The following is a 15,804-nucleotide window of genomic DNA, read 5'->3' on the forward strand; positions in this document are numbered from 1 at the left end:
TCCTGAAATCTGCCCTCCCTCCTGCATTGCACACAGCACTGGGGAGCTTCCTCTCCCTGCCCCTAGTTCAAGCCACCTGTGGCTCCAGCAAATTCCCCAGCTGGGTCCTGCAGCCACACATTCCTGCCCTGGGCTCTCTGCACTGTCTCAGCTGGGTAGCACCCCCAGTCCCACCCACCAACCCTGCCCCACTCCCTCCCTCACTGTGGGGGCCTCAATCTGCCTCCCCCATAGACTTACCTGCAGGAAACTGGGGGAGCTGCTCTCCACTACTGCCTGGGGCTGTGTTGCTAGCAATGTGCATGTGCGCACATGCATACTTGCATGTGAAGCCCCCTGAGTCTTGCTCCCTACCATTTCCCCTGTTTTTCTGCAGTGAGCAGAAAATCTGGATCTGTGCGTGACGCTACAAATCCTGGACAAATGCTGTAGTGGGGTCATGCAGCCCAGGACTTCATGTTCCCGTTTCAGGACTGTCCCACCCAATTAGGGATGGCTGGTCACACTAGTTACATTCATGATCAGCATCTGTCAATACAGAAATCAAGGAAAGTTTTGGCCACTGATCCTGGTGGAAGCAGGTTGGGCCCAAGGGGGCTGAGATGTGACCGTGTTACAAACCCACTGAGCTCCCTGTGACAAAGTGTGGTCTGTTGGCTACTGAAGTCACCCCAGTACCTTTGAGTGGTAGGGGAAATTCCAGGCAATACTCAGGCAGACAGCATGCATCTTTCAGGGCTGACTGAGACTGCCTTCTTGGGATAACATTGCCTGAACATGTTAGTGCTTTCCACTTAACTGGAGCAGGGGAGTATGGGACTGGAAACAATGAAGAACTGTAACAATAATGCAAATACAGCAATAGAGATGGTGTGAGCTGCAGGCAGGGGTGTGTGTGTGTGTGTGTGTGTGTGTGTGTACATGTGTGTGCCTGCTTGCAAGCTGAATTCCCTTAAAATAATGTAATTGAAAATTATTTCCCACTGGCTACAATTCTTCATCTTTTCCTGCTTTGCATCTCTGCTTTTAGCTGGGAGTAGTTGGACTTGTTTCTTTTACTGTACCAGTGCTTGGCCAGGGAAAGCAGCAGGTAACTGTTAAATGGAAAAGGTGCCAGGAGGGTGATCATTGCAAGGGACCCTTGAGAATAATGTCTTAACCTGGCTGTCTGATATACATGGCCAGAATGAGCATTAGATAAAACTGCCACCTGCATATATGCAGGCAGCCCTGCGGGAGGTGGGAAGTGCAGATAGACTCCTGCCTTCAGAACCAGCTGGCTGCTGTGGGTCTCTCCTTATGCTCCAGCCCCAGTGGGACCTGCTGCTTCAGATACTGTCTCTCTGTTTTGCAAGGCAGAACATGGAGAAGCTGGTACCAGGCAGAACTTGCAGTCTTTCTCTCTCCTCCCAAGCTGAAAAGGCACTGAAGAGCCCATAGAAGGATCCCAGGAGGAGCCTAAGCAAGCTACCAGCACTGCCTCTGTTACTGTTATTACAACAGTGCCTAGGAACTGCAACTGAGGAGTGTCTCATTGTGCTTGTGGTTATTCAGATGAGGGGTATAAAGATAACAGTTCCTCCACCAAAGTTTACATGCCAGGTGTTGGATTTGGCAAGGCAGAGGGACACAGCAGGAGTAGAATTTAAAATCATCCTCATTGTACTCATTGTATGCAATACTTTTGACCACTTCTACATTAAATTGGGACCAGTGATAGTAAGAGCATGGGTTAGAATTTAGGCATTTATGTCAATGCCTAAATTTGAATACTGTTTAAGGTAAAGTAAGATGGCGTGAAATGTCCAACTCCTTTCCACACCATGCTTTCCATATCACTAATGCAGATAGTGGCACTATTGGCAATTCAGAATAGATTTTCCTCATGTGCAGAAGGACAGAGATTTTCACCCTTTGAACATCTGGCATATTAAAATGGTTCCTTCTTGGCAATGGCAATTTTATTCCTTATACTTTAGAATTTGCATGCCTGATTTTCAGCCAAGACTTCCCTGCTTTTCACTTCTGCAAGTGTAATTTTGTACCTGGAAATAACTGCACTCTACAGTGTTTGCACCTTCACTTCCTTTTGGGCCACATTGGGAAAGTGTTACATACCATGCAGTTACCCACCATGACAGGCCATTGAAAATGGAAGGACTTTTCCATCATGGTTCAGGTGAAGGCCTTTTGTGATTTGTAGGTACAAGTCAGTAGTTGAATGATATCCTTCTACTTGCATTTTCCCCTACAGTAAACTGTAAGTGTTCCCAAAATGGGAGGGTGGTTTGAGATCTTGTAGAAATCCTGCCCAATATGTATGGATGTAGAGACAAGTCCTGTCATTGGCATCCCTACCTCCAAAATTAATATCTTAATGTTCTCTTCTTTCATATGGTGCTCTTCTGTGCCATGTTGTGATTCATTTCTTCCTTTAAGTCTTCTCTCTATTTTTCCCTAATTGTTCCTACTTTGCTCAAATGCATTTCTTTAATGGCTTATTTATTATTCAAAATAATAATACTTAGCACATTTCAACTTCAAAGCTCCTTATAAGCAAGCCATGCCTCAGAGGCAAGATCAATAAGAAGTTAAGATGAAATACCAGAAATGATTAATTTCCCTCTGTGCAGAGGGTGGTCGTTTTTCTTTCGTTATCTTTTAGATGGTACAGATTCATTTTATTTTTCGTTTGTTTGTTTTAAGTTAATGGTACAGTGAGTTATATTTCCCAGATAAAACTATGAATATATTTGGATAATTGCACTTGTTGTATATTTATGGCGTAGGCCTGAGCAGCCAGCCCTTCCTACAAATCATTAAAGACCAAATGCTTAGCATCTTGAAGGACTGAGCCACTCAGTCATTCAGGAAAATAAAATGCAGATTATTATTACTCCTTAGATCACTGCACTTCCCAAAACATGCCAAGTGCTTTCTAAGTACTCTAAGTACAAAGAAGGAAACCATGGTCTTTGCCCCAAGGACATAAACTTCCCATTTTGGAGATGTGTCCAGTATAGCATTTTTTTCTTATTGATAACTTTATTATTTCTCAATGAATAGTTATTGAAACTTAGCAGAGTCTCATTTCTTCTTTTTGAGGATTCCCTGCTGGTCAGGAATGGATTTGCACAACAAAACTATTATGAAATAAACTGAGAGCAAAACTGAAAGATAAGAACATTTAAAAATATTAATAGATTTTTTCTGCTCATAATTAGATACCTTAACGATGGCCAAATGGGAACTTTTTCTCTTGAGTAGAACTCTAGTGTATATAGATACAGAGATAAACTTCATACAAAGAACTGTTGGCAAACCCCAGATAAGAGACTTATCAAACAGCAGCATGCAGAGTTTCCTGGGAAATGTGAAGTAAAGTTAACCACAAACACTATGTCATGGTGTATGATAGTAGGCCTTGGCAATGATTATATTTTTATGTTACAGATGTTCTACATTCATTATCTGATAGTGACAATTAGGGAACTATATTACTCCTATCACTGAAGTCAGTGGTCCTCACTTTGTGCGGACTCTTGCAGCCAGCACTTCAACACAGGGGCACTTTTCAGCCTCTGTGCTGGTAATAAGCTTATGTACACAAGCCAGCAAAATCTGTTTCAGACTAGAATGGAGTATAGTAATTGGATTATTGGATTCAGTGAATGTCAGCAATGTGAATTTTGACTCGTACCATCTTTTTAAGGAGTTTTTCCAAGAAAGGAATTTCAAGAGAAATTGCCAAAGAAGCTTAAAAGTAGAATCGATTAAAATCAGTCCTAAGTTCAGTACTTTGGAAAACTTGGATTTGATCCAGAGCATTTGTATCCAAAGCATTTCCCAGCTAATGGGAACCTTTTCACTGCCTTCAAATGACTTCAGGACGGGCCTTGAAAAGTAAGGTTTAGAACGGAAGTGCTTTCTTAACCATAAAGTGATACTGTACTTACAGCGCCTTTTTTTCCAGTGGGAATTTTGTGCCTGGTATCTAAAAATAGTCTCTTTGATAATCATAATGGGGGCTGATTTGTTAACATTCAGTAACCTTTTGATGATATTCGTTAGGCTAAGTAATAAATGGAACAGGAGCAATATGTGAAGATTGTCTTGTCACTCTCAACATCTCTCTGCTCCATGACTTTAAGTTAATGAAGGGGATTTTAGGGGCCTTTTCACCCCTGTATCTGAGACGATGTATTTGAGGATCCAGGCTGGTTTCAGGTTGTGACATAGTTATGGTGATGAAGGTGTTGTTGATTGGACCAAGTCTAGCTTCTGACAGAATTTAAAAACCGGAATGTCTCTGATAAATCTATCTGACGCTTACACCATGGTACAACATGCTAATGCTCAGGGCATCAAGGGTCATCAACTAATATAGCATTTCATAATGCCTGGCCACAATGTAGAGCAATTGTAAATACAATGTCTCTTGAATGGGCAGATCATCAAAGCAAGGATCGTTAATTTTGGTCTGTTTTGGAGATGTGAAGTGGCTTCTTCATTGTTCCACATCTATTTTAGTGACTTACTGGATACAGGTTTGCTTAAGTTCATTTGTGCTGGTCATTTCAGCCTTGCAGTACAAGGAAAGGCCTCATTATCACCAGCAACACCCTCACCACTTATCTCAAGATAATAGCGAAAGTATTCTGCCTTTGAGAGCCCTACCCAAAGTTTCCAAATCCCTGGTTGACAGTCTTTTCCCTAAAAAACAAAGCTGCCAAGGAACCACTTGAGGTCAAATTGCACAGTCAAGCGTCCCCCAGAAATGAACCCTATTCAAAGAACTTGGGTGTAACCTTGGACAGAAGCTTGACTTTTAAAGCTTACTTGACCATTAAGGCCTTTTAAAGACTGGTCTCATCTGAAAACTCATGCACAATATGAGGTGCCAGTGTACAAATGCTTCAAGCAGTGACTTGAGCACTGGTCTACTAGACTACTGAATGTTACACATCAGTCTGTAGACAGGCAACATCAGACCATATTTTTTTCAGCTTAATGCTGGGATAAGGAACATAATTGGAACATTAAAATTATCACTTGTTCAATGGATGCCCACTCTGGTGCACATACCGCCCCCCCCAGATTCTTTAGGGACACCCATATAGCTTGTGAGGACCATCCAACCATGATCAACAGGAACTTACTGTTTCATGGGACATTAAGAACCTTATGAAGAAAAAACTGAAATTATGCCATCCAAACTCTTAATGTATCTTCATGCAATCATGAGGTTCCCTGGAAAAAAATCAAGTCTGTTACAAAGTATTGCATCCAGTTTTGGTCTCCACAATTCAAAAAGGATGTGGAGAAGCTTGAGAGAGTCTAGAGAAGAGCCACGCGCATGATCAGAAGTCAGGGAAACAGACCTTACAACGACAGGCTGAGAGCTATGGGACTCTTCAGCCTGGAAAAGCGCAGGCTCAGGCGTGATCTGATGGCCACCTATGAGTTTATCGGGGTGTCCACCAGGATCTGGGGGAACGTTTGTTCACCAGAGTGCCCCAAGGGACGACAAGGTCTAATGGTTATAAACTCCTGCAAGACCATTTCAGGCTGGAATAATTTCTTTACTGTCCAAGCCCCCAAGGTCTGGAATAGCCTGCCATTGGAGGTGGTTCAAGCACCTACTTTGAACGCCTTCAAGAGAAAATTGGATGCTTACCTTGATGGGATCATATGACTCCAGCTGACTTCCTGCCTCTGGGGCGGGGGGCTGGACTCGATGATCTTCTGAGGTCCCTAATGTCTATGAAATCTATGAAAAATATAAGGTCCCAAGCACATGCCTGATTATTGACCCCACAAAAGAACTGTGAGGGCTCAACCCAGTCCAGAAGCAGTGGTTCACATGGGATTGTTCTGGAACATTATGTGGCGGAAGTGACTCTCTCTTCCCTCTCAAGAAGATGAAAAACAATGCACACAGTGACTGAAAATAGCAGTCACAGCTTGTGGACCATGGTGTAAATGGGTGCTCGCTTTGATATGTCAGTGGCATCTCAGACCTACACCCGGTCACTTCTGAAAATGTCTGCTGGGCCACTAATCTGAACTTGGTTATTTGAACTTCACTGATCACCATTCTTCCTGTAAGAAAGAAGAAGGCCTGGTATTTGCTTGCACTGCCTCTTCTTGGAATACAGTTCTCTCTCTTTACTTATTCGTCTATTTCATCCTCTTAAGCTATTAATTGGAAAGTCCACCAAGAGTCGTCTTCAGCAGCATGTAGATACTGCCAACATTTTCTATCTTTTTTTAGTTATCTTTCGGATCTTCTCCCCATGCTGTTTTGTTCCAGGAATTCTTCTGTTTGTATCCCAGTTGTTTGGCAGACTCCTTCAAGAGCTGTATATTGGAATTATTCTCAGATATCTTGCCTTCAAGCTTACGCAGGCATCACTTTTACACTAATTAATTACATTGAATGTCATTATAAACAGAAGATGCCACAAATTGGCTGGCAAAAGCCCAGCTTCTGTAGGAGCCACAAAAGTGAGACACTATCTAGAAACAAAACCACTGAGCTTAAAGAGCTCTAGTTGATTTAGGGCGCAGCAACCCACGTAGCAACACCGATCACTGAGGTGACATCCTGCCTGAATTCCATTCTTCTTGGTTTCTTACCCCTCAAGACTCTCCCTGCATTTGAAGTACAGGGTATCCGCCAATTAGAGGGGGTCATTGACAAGGGGATATATGTTCCTGTTTGTCTTTCACCACTCTGTCCAAATGTTATCTGCTCTGTTAGGACATCTGATCACAGCTTGATCAGATGATCTAATACCTTCATGTGTCAGACAAGGCAGTTCTGGGCCTTGTCTTGCTTTTACTGACGCATGAAAACAAGCACCCACTGCAAATTAGTGGGAGTGGGGGTGTGCTGGAAGCAGGAAAATTAAGCAGGAAGCAGGGTGATACTGTGATAACAATCAATGTTATCAATTTGGTTCCAGGGTCCAGCAGGGATAGGGGTTTAGTCATATTGGCTGACATTAGCTGGAAGCCTACCAGATCTGAGCAAAGCGAACAAAGTCTCTTGAGACAGACGCTGGATCATGGCATCTGGAAACCACTCATTACAAGATTGTATAATAATAGATTTTGTATTTCTTTATATGTATTTTATAGGTCTGAACATTTATATTTATGCTTGTCTGTACAAGCAATCTGACCAGATAATGTAAAATTATGTATAGTACTCGTATGTAGGAGTTGAGGCCTGAATAAGAAATTCCCCTGACACTGTCCTGCCTTGAAAGGGCTGCTTTTTTGCTGAGATACTGCTTTTGGCCTCTGTCTCCATGAAATGATGATGAGAAGGTGGTTGTTTCTAGGCTCTGCAGATGCATAAACCTCACCATGTAAGGAGTCCCTGTGGATCTTGCTTTATAGATGAGGAAATAAAGAATAATGATACGTTTATAGTAGAGATGCTTGAATATTTATCACATGGGGGTGTGTGTCAAGGGAGGGCAGGGGGGCCAGGGAGAGGGAGTGGGCAGCTACTGCCTTTCTTTTCCCATCCCTTTCCAATTAATCTGACTTTCAAATACCCCTCCTCAGGATTTTAACTACAAGTTTTCTTCTTTCTGCTGACTGAAAGATTCTTTGTTTCTGGAGTGAATTAATGCTGCTTCTGAATCAGCCAGCTGGTAGAGACGAGAAATGCTGCAAAGCACCAGAGTTGCCTGTTTCATCCATCTGGGTATAGAAAAGGGGAAATGGGAGGAGACAGGGAATGATACCATTAGAGAGGAGAGGGTTAGAGGGCTGAGGGAACACTTTAAAAGGACAAGAGCTTTCAGAGAAGCCCAGAACTCCACAGATGGACTTGCTCCTTAAACGGTGGGGTAGAAGAGAATGGGGGCGGGGGAGAGAAACAACTATCGCCTGGTTGTTTGGGTAATGGCATCCATGCTTTGTGCTAAGTTTTCCCCCACTCCAAGAGTTACCTTAATGTCTAGAACTTAAGAGGGACAAGCTGTGCAGCTATATGGGGAGTGCATTGCTATAACCTCCAGCTGCCAAGTGCCTTGTGCTCTGAAGCTACCCTGTGATGTGGAATAATGCAGAATGTTCTGGACAAGAAATGTTCTGTAAAAGGGACTTCAAAGAAAGGTGTAAATAGGAATGACCCGGGCCTCAGGTGGGATGTGAAACATCAGTTACAACAATCACTACAAGATGTTGACTTGCCCAGAGCAGCAGATGGCTCGCTGCTTACTCCTGCCCCACTTGACAGTCTGATCATCTGTTCCCCTTGAGTTTGTTGTGTTCTGAATGGGGCACTTGAATGGAGGAAGTCAACATGTATCAATTGGCTTAGAGTGTTTGTTTCAACCCAAAAGAAAAGATGAATGAGAGAGAGAGAATGATAAAAAGGAGGTCAACTTGAGGTCCTATGCACCAGCTGTGATGTTCTGGCTGTGGAAATGTTGGCTAGAAGATGGAAATTATATGGAAGGGTCTGAAACTCAGAGAATGGGTTAGTGGAGAGAACTGGGGGAAAGATGACATGAGATGGCCAGCACCAAGGGATAATTACCAGGAAGTTGCAGTGAAAAGGAGTTGGATGCATTTAATATCTAAAAATTGAACAGGATGGTAAAGGAGAAGCAACAACTCCTGCAGCTGCTTCCATATGATTACTAGGAGAGTGTGGGTGATGGGCAGGAAGAACTGATGGCAATGCTGCAGCGAAACAATCCATGAGTATGACTGCAGAGATAAAGATGAAGGAGGAGGGACATAGCTGTTCTTTCAGCAGTGGCGGAAATGTAGATCTCAGGCATCCTTATCAGACCTAGTCTGACCAAACCCAGGAGGCAACACAACATGATAAGGTTGCAGTGAAAGTTACTCATGCGCAAGGATGCCAGGTGGTGGTATCTGTTTTTTCAGCAGCAGTGCTTTCTTGGAGTGCAAAGGGCAGGAGAGACTGGGTAAAAGGAAAGTTAATTTATGAAGCAAATAGCATATGCATACCTTCGTTGTAAAGCTGCTGTGGTTTTTCTAAATTTGTAGAGATCTTTTGTAGAGAACTTCCTACCTGAGCACAGCTTGGAAGCAACTCCAGATTTGGACCCTGAGGAGGAATGTCGCTGTGAGCAGCAGGCTCTTATACCTCTGTCTCTGCTTCATTGTCCCCTGATTGGCAACACTGGCTTCCTGCCCAAGCTGCACATGCAGCCCCTTCTAACTACAGAAAATGCAAATAAACAGCCCTTTGTGCAGTTGTGTGCAGACAACACCAGCTCTCCCTTCCAGTTGCTGCTCCAAATCCAGACTGTAGCATTGCCTCAGGACTCCCCACAAAACATCACTTTTTCTTTTTTTTTGCCTCCTTTCTTTCTAGTTCATGTCATAGAAATTAATCTTCCTGCATATTCACAAGCACTGTTCCTTCTCAGAACTGTCATACCCTTAAAGCTCCGCGTCTTTCTGTGTGCAGATCACACCAACTGCAACAGACCAGGCAGCCTCCAGGTATGGTAACCAGGGATCTGGGTTTTCCATTTCCTGTAGAAAAACAGAAAAAAACACAGATTTTCCCTTTTAATCAGAAAAGCATGGATTTTTCATTTTAATGGAGAAATGTGGATTTTCCACTTTTGCAAAGAGCTCTCTGCAGGCTGGCAGAGTTCCAGCCTACAGGGGGCGGGGGAGTGGGATGAAGGCTGTCAGGCAGGGGACACCATGAGCATGTGTGTGCTCACACATGCACATGGCCACCAGGCAGCCTGGAGAGCAACTCCTGCAGGTAGGTCTGGGGAGACAAGGGGGGTTGAGACCCCCACAGGGAGGGAAAGAGTGAGTTGGGCAGGGCTGGGGCTGCTGCCCAGCTGGGAGCATGCATGGGGCTTGGGGACCAGGGCCAGAATGTGCAGCTGCAGGGCCCTGGCAGGGAGTGGGATGCATGAACAACACCTGCCCCAGTGGTTGCGGGGGCACAGCAGTGGCAGCAGGACTGGTGGTGGTAAGCAGGGGAGCTCTCACAGCTGCCCCCAGCACTGTTGGTGGGTGGAGGTGGCGAGTGCCAACTAGGGGTGGGCAACCACCTGCAGACCACCTACAGATGCCACTGTAGGACTTTTTGTAGGGGGTGAACTGCCATGTTCAGGGGGTGCACGTGCACCCACTATGTGTTGCCCCGATGGGATGGAGCTGCAGGCAGCTCATCTGGAGGTTGAGCGCTGGCTCCCTGCTGCTGCATGCACTCCTGTTAGGTGGGGGGGGGGCACATGTCCCCCAGATTTGAGGTGGGGGTGGGCTGCCTGATGTGGGCTGGGGGTCCCTGCCCTTCTGCCCTCCCCCCAGGGCCTCTGCAGCCCAGTGGGTGGGACCGGGCCAGAGCAGGGCCAGACAGAGAAGCTCCTTGCTGCTGCAAGCCCCATGCTGCCCTGGCTAAGCACTCCTTGCCCTCCCAGTAGCAGTGGGGGTGGCAGCACAGAGTTGTGCCCCTCATTGCTGCCGGGCAGGCAGGGGTGGTACAGAGCTCCCAGCAGCAGCAGTGAGTTTCACTGCTTGACCTTGCTCTGTCCTACCATGCCAGATCCCACCCACTGGGCCATAGTGGCCCCAGGGTGATGGCAGCAGGATGGGGAGCCCAAGCCCACAGCAGGCAGCCCACCTTCGCCCACACCGTAGGCTCCACTCTAGCCATACCACCCATAGGGGAGGGGGAGTTGGGCTCCGAGCTCCACTCCACCACAGCAGTTGCTGCCTCCCATAGATGGCAGCCAGGGCTTGGGTGCTGCTGCAAAGGGTGGGGGACTGTAGACCTGGGTCCCTGGCCCTGTAGCCCTGGCAGCTGGGGCCCCTCTCCAGCAGGGCTGAGGGGTTGGGGAGGCTGTGGCTGGGGAGTGAGGGAGACCAGCAAGGCTGGGGGGCTGTGGCTTGGGAGTGAAGGGCCTGGACCTGCATCCTGGTGAGTGAAGGAGGCAGGGTGAGCTCTGATTTTCCATGATAAAAAACCCAAAATCAAATACCAAAATGTATAGATACTTAGAATTTATTTTATTATGGTGATTGAGGCTCTGGTAGGCTTCCATATTGCCTTAAAATTGTAAATATATTGATAAAACATTGTGTTCAATTGATACATATATATTAGTAGTATTTCATTTTCATCATAGATTTTTGGGGGTTTTCATCAGAATTTGTTATTTTTTTTATTAGAGAGTTTGTGATTCTTAAACGGACCAAACCATGATCCCTAATGATAACTTATATGGTTCTGGGGCAGCATTTTCCAAGCATTGCAGCTACTACAAGTATCTTGTGCTTGTACTACAAGTATCTGCTTTGTCTTCTTGCTTACTCTGGGAAGGAGTACTCTCCATTTAGAGCCATGGTTCTCAACCTTGTTAGACCCAGGGCACTCCTCCTTAGAGTCAAGGGACCCCTAGGAAAAAGCCAGCTCTTAGCTTTCACTTGTTTTTTTACCTACAGAAAAATACTGGCAATAGAACACTTCTTCTGTTGCAAAGAACTCAGAAAGACCACAGCAGGTCAGTCTGTCTATGGCACTCTGGATTCCTATTTGAAATCTCGGGGTTCATCTTGTGAATCGTGTGTAGGTGTCTCCACACCTTAGACTGCTAATATTGTAGGCATCCTGCAGCACCCTTAAAAGGCTGTCTTGGCACCCTGGTCAAGAATTACTGATTTAGAGGCTTGTTGGGCAGCAGTAAAAACACAAGAAGCTAGAACTCTTTCTAGGAAGCAGCTGGGTGGATGAGACAGAGTCTAGAGCTGGAGGTGTTTAGCAGCTGCTCTCCTACTTGGAGACAAGAGGCTAGTACTCAAAGGCTTTTATTTCTTGACTTTTTGTCCTTTTTTTCCTTTCTAACTATTACCTAGGAAAAGGGAATGGTGACATCTTTACTTGGTTTGGAATAGGTTGGTTTCCTGGTTCATACTCATCACTGTTTTTGTCCTGTGTCACCTTATTCATTCAAATATCTTTGGTTTTTACAGACCCGCAAGGTGAAGCGGCAGAGTGATGTCTGGGGGAGCTGGGGAGAATGGCATGAGTGCAGTCGGACTTGTGGTGGGGGCATTAGCTTTCGGCAGCGACTTTGCCATTCACAAAGGTAAGTGGTGGTGTCCTTTTATATCACTGAGCTCCTTCCTCTTTGGTAGCTCAGAACAGGTTCCCAGTGTCTCTTGGGGATGAGAACTGTCACTCATATGCCATGAATATTCATGTTCTTTTATTACCTGCATGGAAATATTACCTCCTCTGTTACCCAAGAGTCATCCCTATTAAACAAGTCTCCTAAAACACTGTTTAAGTGTAATGGAATATACCGTGTAGGGAAAGGATGGTTTTGAAAAAAAGGTGTTTGGATTCAGATCTAGTGTTCAGGCCAGACCCTCAGACCATTGCAACTTCATTAACCTCCCTGTAGCTTCACCAGTTTGCATGAGCTGAAAGTCTCAAGTTAGATTTTTTTTTTTTTTTTTTTTTTGTTAGGGTTTGGAGTATGGTTCAGAACATGGATTAAAGTTTGGATTTTTTTTATCCCAAATTGCACTGACTTTTCTAGCATGGTCTCAGTCCAAACACCATAGAACTGAAGTTGTCAGGTGTTCCTGTGGGATCCAAAAACTAGCCCCTCTTCCATTTTCAATCCTATCTACATCCAGAAACACAGCAATGTGTGGGGATCCAGAAGGACAAATCCAAGGTACCCCACATTCAAGGGGGAGTGAGAAGTTCTTTAATTTTGTGGTTATGGGTATCACTAACAGAGTTTGAATCATAGAAAGTAAAGAAAGGTTGGAAGGGACCCAGGAGGTCATTGAATCCAACCCCCCTGCTCAAGGCAGGACCATCCCTGACTAGATCATCCCAGCCAAAGCTTTGTCTAGCTGGGTTTTGAAACCCCCCAAGGATGCAGCTTCTACCACCTCTCTGGGTAACCTGTTCCAGTGCTTTACTACCCTCCTAATGAGAAAATTCTTCCTGATATCTAACCTAAACTTCCCTTCCTGCAACTTGAGACCATTGCTTCTTATTCTGTTGTCTGCCACCATTGAGAATAACCTAGCTCCATCCTCTTTCAAACCCCCCTTCAGGTAGTTGATGATTGCTATTAAGTCTCCTCTTCTCTAGACTAAATAAATCCAGTTCACCCAGTCTTTCCTCAGAAGTGATGTGCCCCAGCCCCTTCACCATTTTTGTCACACTGCTGAACTCTCTCCAATTTGTTCACATCCCTTTTGTACTGGGGTGAGGGATGGGAGCAACACTGAACACACTACTCCAGATGTGGCCTCACCAGTGCTGAATAGAGTAGAATAATTACTTTCTTTGACCTACTAGCAACACACCAACCAAAGCAGTCCAGTATGTTGTTAGCCTTCTTGGGAACTAGGGCACACCCCTGGCTCAATTTCAGGTTATTGTCCACTGTAACCCCTAGGTCCTTTTCTGCAGAGCTGCTGCCCAGCTAGCCAGCCAGCCCCCAGCCTGTACTCGTGCATGGGATTGTTCCATCCTAAGTGCAGGACTTTGCACTTGTCCTTGTTGAACCTCATGAGATTCATTTTGGCCGAATCCTTCAGTTCATCTAGGTCACTCTGAATCCTAGTCCTGTCCTCCAACATAACTACTGCTCCCCCCAGCTCAGTGTCATACAGACTTGCTGAGGGTGCACTCTATGCCATCTTCCAGCGCATTGATGAAGATATTGAACAAAACCGCCCCAGGACTGACCCCTGAGGCACTCCACTTGATATCAGCTGCCAGCTAGACATTGAGCCATTGATTACTACTCTCTAAGCCAGATGCTTCAGCCAGTTTTCTATCTACTTTACAGTCCATTCATCCAGCCCATACTTCCTTAGCTTGCCTGTGAGAATGTTATGGGAGACCATATCAAAATTAAGCTATATCCACTTGTCTCCCCACCTCCACAGAGCCAGTCATGTCATCAAAGAAGGCAATCAGGTTGGTCAGGCATGACTTGCCTTTGGTGAATCCATGCTGACTGTTCCTAATCACCCTTTTCTCTTCCAAGTGCTTAGAAGTGGATTCTTTGAGGATCTGCTCCATGATTTTTCCAGGGACTGAGGTGAAGTTGACTGGTCTGTAGCTTCCTGGATCCTTATTTTTCCCTTTCTTAAATACGGGCACTATGTTTACCCTTTTCCAATCACCTGGGAGCTCTCCTGATTGCCATGAATTTTCAAAGATGATGGCCAATGGCTCTGCAATTACATCAGCCAACTCCCTCAGCACTCTCAGGTGCATCCCATATGACTCCATAGACTTGTACACATACAGCTTTTCTAAGTAGTCCCTAACCTATTCTTTCACCACTGTTGGCTGCTCACCTCCTCTCCAGACAGTGCCATCCAGTGCAGTAGTCTGACAGTTGACCTTGCCTGTGAAGACAGAGGCAAAAAAGGCACTGAGCACTTCAGCCTTTCCTGCATCCTCTGTCATAAGGTTGCCTTCCCCATTCAGTAAGGGACCCACACTTTCCTTGATCCTCCTCTTGCTACCAACATACTTGTAGAAACCCTTCTTGTTACCTGGGCTGGGCAGGACAGCCATGGGAGCTTCTCCTATGCCTTCTCCCGCTGTGCCTGCATCTTCCTGGGTGGGGTGAATGGCAGGACAAGCCCTTATGGCTGCCCTACCTGGCCCCAGCCTCCCAGCACTTTAAAAGGAGGGCTGTGGGGCTGTGCTGGACTATTCCCGGGGGGTGCCTCCAAAACATCTGAAACATTTCTGAAAAGTTTCAGATAGTTTAGTTTAGTTTAGTTTAGTTTAGTTTAGTTTTGTTTTGGAGACACTTCAGAGCCTTCTGTTTCATTTTGAATGTGGTGTTTTGGGCACCAAAATGGGCTGAAACACCTCTGAAACAAAACAGCTGCTGAAATTTCGCACAGCTCTAGCCCCCAGTCCTCTCCAAAAACTTCTGGGATTGCCTGCACATTGCTGTATTGTCTTCCCACAGATGTCAGGGTGATTGAAGTCCCCCATAAGAACCAGGGCCTGTGATCAGGAAACGTCCGCTAGCTTTTTGAAGAAAGCCTTATCCACCACTTCCTCCTGTTCTGATAGTCTATAGCACACCCCTGCCAGGACATCACCCTTGTTGTCGTCCCTTCTAACCTTAACCTACAGACTATCGACAGGCCTATCTCCAGTTCCATACTGTAGCTCTGAGCAATCGTATGGCCCTTTTACATAAAGGGCAACTCCTTTTCCTCTTCTTCCTTGCCTATCCTTCCTGAACAATTTGTACCTATCCATGACCATGCTCCAGTCATGCGAGCTCCCACCAAGTCTCTGTTATTCCAATCATGTCATAGCTTCGTGACTGTGTGAGGACTTCCAATTCTTCCTGCTTGTTTCCCAGGCTCCAAGCATTTGTGTACAGGCACCTGAGGTAACTAGTTGATTGCCCTGATTTCTCAGGGGGTATGAGAGCACCTCCCCTGTTGCCCCTTCCTGCTTGCTTTTCCTCCAGGTCTTCCACTTCCCCACCTACCTCAGGGCTTTGGTCTCCATCTCCTGGTGAACCTAGTTTGAAGCCTGCCTAGTTTGAAGCAAGCCTGTCTGTGAAGATCCTCTTCCCTCTCTTCGTCAGGTGGATCCCATCTCTTCCCAGCAATCCTTCTTGGAACAACATCACATGGTCAAAGAAGCCAAATTCCTGCTGGCGGTACCACCTGCACAACCAGGTATTGATCTGCAGGATGCACCTGCTCCTGCCCGGGCCCTTTCTCTTGACTGGAAGGATCGATAAGAGCACAACCTGAGCCCCAGAC

General features: G+C 45.6%; 1 protein-coding gene across 5 annotated transcripts in view; it reads left to right on the forward strand.

Annotated features, from left to right (window-relative positions):
• Positions 1-15,804, forward strand: part of PAPLN (papilin, proteoglycan like sulfated glycoprotein) — an 86,830-nt gene that overhangs the window by 33,474 nt on the left and 37,552 nt on the right. For 3 of the 5 annotated variants that reach the window (XM_090033293.1, XM_090033292.1, XM_090033291.1), the window contains one exon: positions 11,995-12,110. In XM_090033293.1, the coding sequence (XP_089889419.1) occupies positions 11,995-12,110 (116 nt within the window). Of the gene's footprint in view, positions 1-9,370; positions 9,502-11,994; positions 12,111-15,804 lie in introns of all 5 variants that reach the window. The other 2 variants (XR_016440301.1, XM_090033290.1) reach the window with 1 other exon arrangement.

Source organism: Crocodylus siamensis, chromosome 2, assembly GCF_052110815.1.
Source record: "Crocodylus siamensis isolate JL-2025a chromosome 2, ASM5211081v1, whole genome shotgun sequence".
Lineage (NCBI taxonomy): Eukaryota > Metazoa > Chordata > Crocodylia > Crocodylidae > Crocodylus > Crocodylus siamensis.